The sequence below is a fragment of the Crocuta crocuta genome, unplaced genomic scaffold (genome assembly GCF_008692635.1).
Source record: "Crocuta crocuta isolate KB4526 unplaced genomic scaffold, BGI_CrCroc_1.0 scaffold334, whole genome shotgun sequence".
In the NCBI taxonomy this organism is placed as follows: Eukaryota; Metazoa; Chordata; class Mammalia; order Carnivora; family Hyaenidae; genus Crocuta; species Crocuta crocuta.
Genome location: NW_027533260.1, coordinates 3,930,933 through 3,931,602, shown reverse-complemented (window position 1 = coordinate 3,931,602; position 670 = coordinate 3,930,933). Strand labels below are relative to the sequence as shown.

The 670-nt window shown below is 70.4% G+C and overlaps 1 protein-coding gene across 1 annotated transcript in view; it reads right to left on the bottom strand.

The window, feature by feature from the left end:
- Positions 1–666, bottom strand: part of ZC3H4 (zinc finger CCCH-type containing 4) — a 39,461-nt gene extending 38,795 nt beyond the window's left edge. The window contains 1 exon segment of the mRNA XM_077747188.1: positions 506–666. Coding sequence (XP_077603314.1) covers positions 506–666 — 161 coding nt within the window.
- Between the last annotated feature and the right edge of the window lie 4 nt (positions 667–670).

Sequence of the window (670 nt, the reverse complement as noted above, 5' to 3'; positions counted from 1 at the left end):
GCCAGAGCCCCCACCCAAAGGAGCCCCCAACTAAAAGGATGGAGCAAGAACTGAACGAACCCCCACTTTCTATCTAAGGAAACTAGGGTACCTCTCCAAGTAGGGCAGGGCACACCTCCCCCAGGAGAAAGGATATTGCTAGAGGCTGGGAGACCCCCAACTCCNGGGCCTCCGCAGCCCCCCCCCAGCGCCCCCTCCCCAGGGCGGGCGGGCGGGCGCGGGGTCCGGGGGGCGCCTCCTCACCTTCCCCTCAGCATGGCGCCCAAAAAAGACAGAGCGAGAGCGAGGGAGAGCGGGCGAGCGCCGCGAGGGGGGGGAAACGCATGAGGCCAGGAGAGAAAGCAAGCGAGAAAGAGCGAGCGAGCGAGAGACACCCACCGACCCCGCCCTTCCTCCTCCTCCTCCTCCTCCTCCGCGGCCCGGCCCAACATGGCGGCCGCCCCCCTTCCTCCTCCTCCTCTTCCTCCTCCCCGGGACGCTGCCCCGGCCGGGCCGGGGGCCTGACCTGTCGTCAGGGAGCGGGAGGCGGTGGTGGAGGAGGTGCGGGGTGGCCGGGCAGGCGTCGGGGGAACACGGAGGAGGCGAAGGCGTTGATGGCGGCGGCGGCGATGGCGGCTGCGGCGACTCTGATGGTGGCGGCGGGGGGGTCCCGGGCGCGGCCTCCATAGTT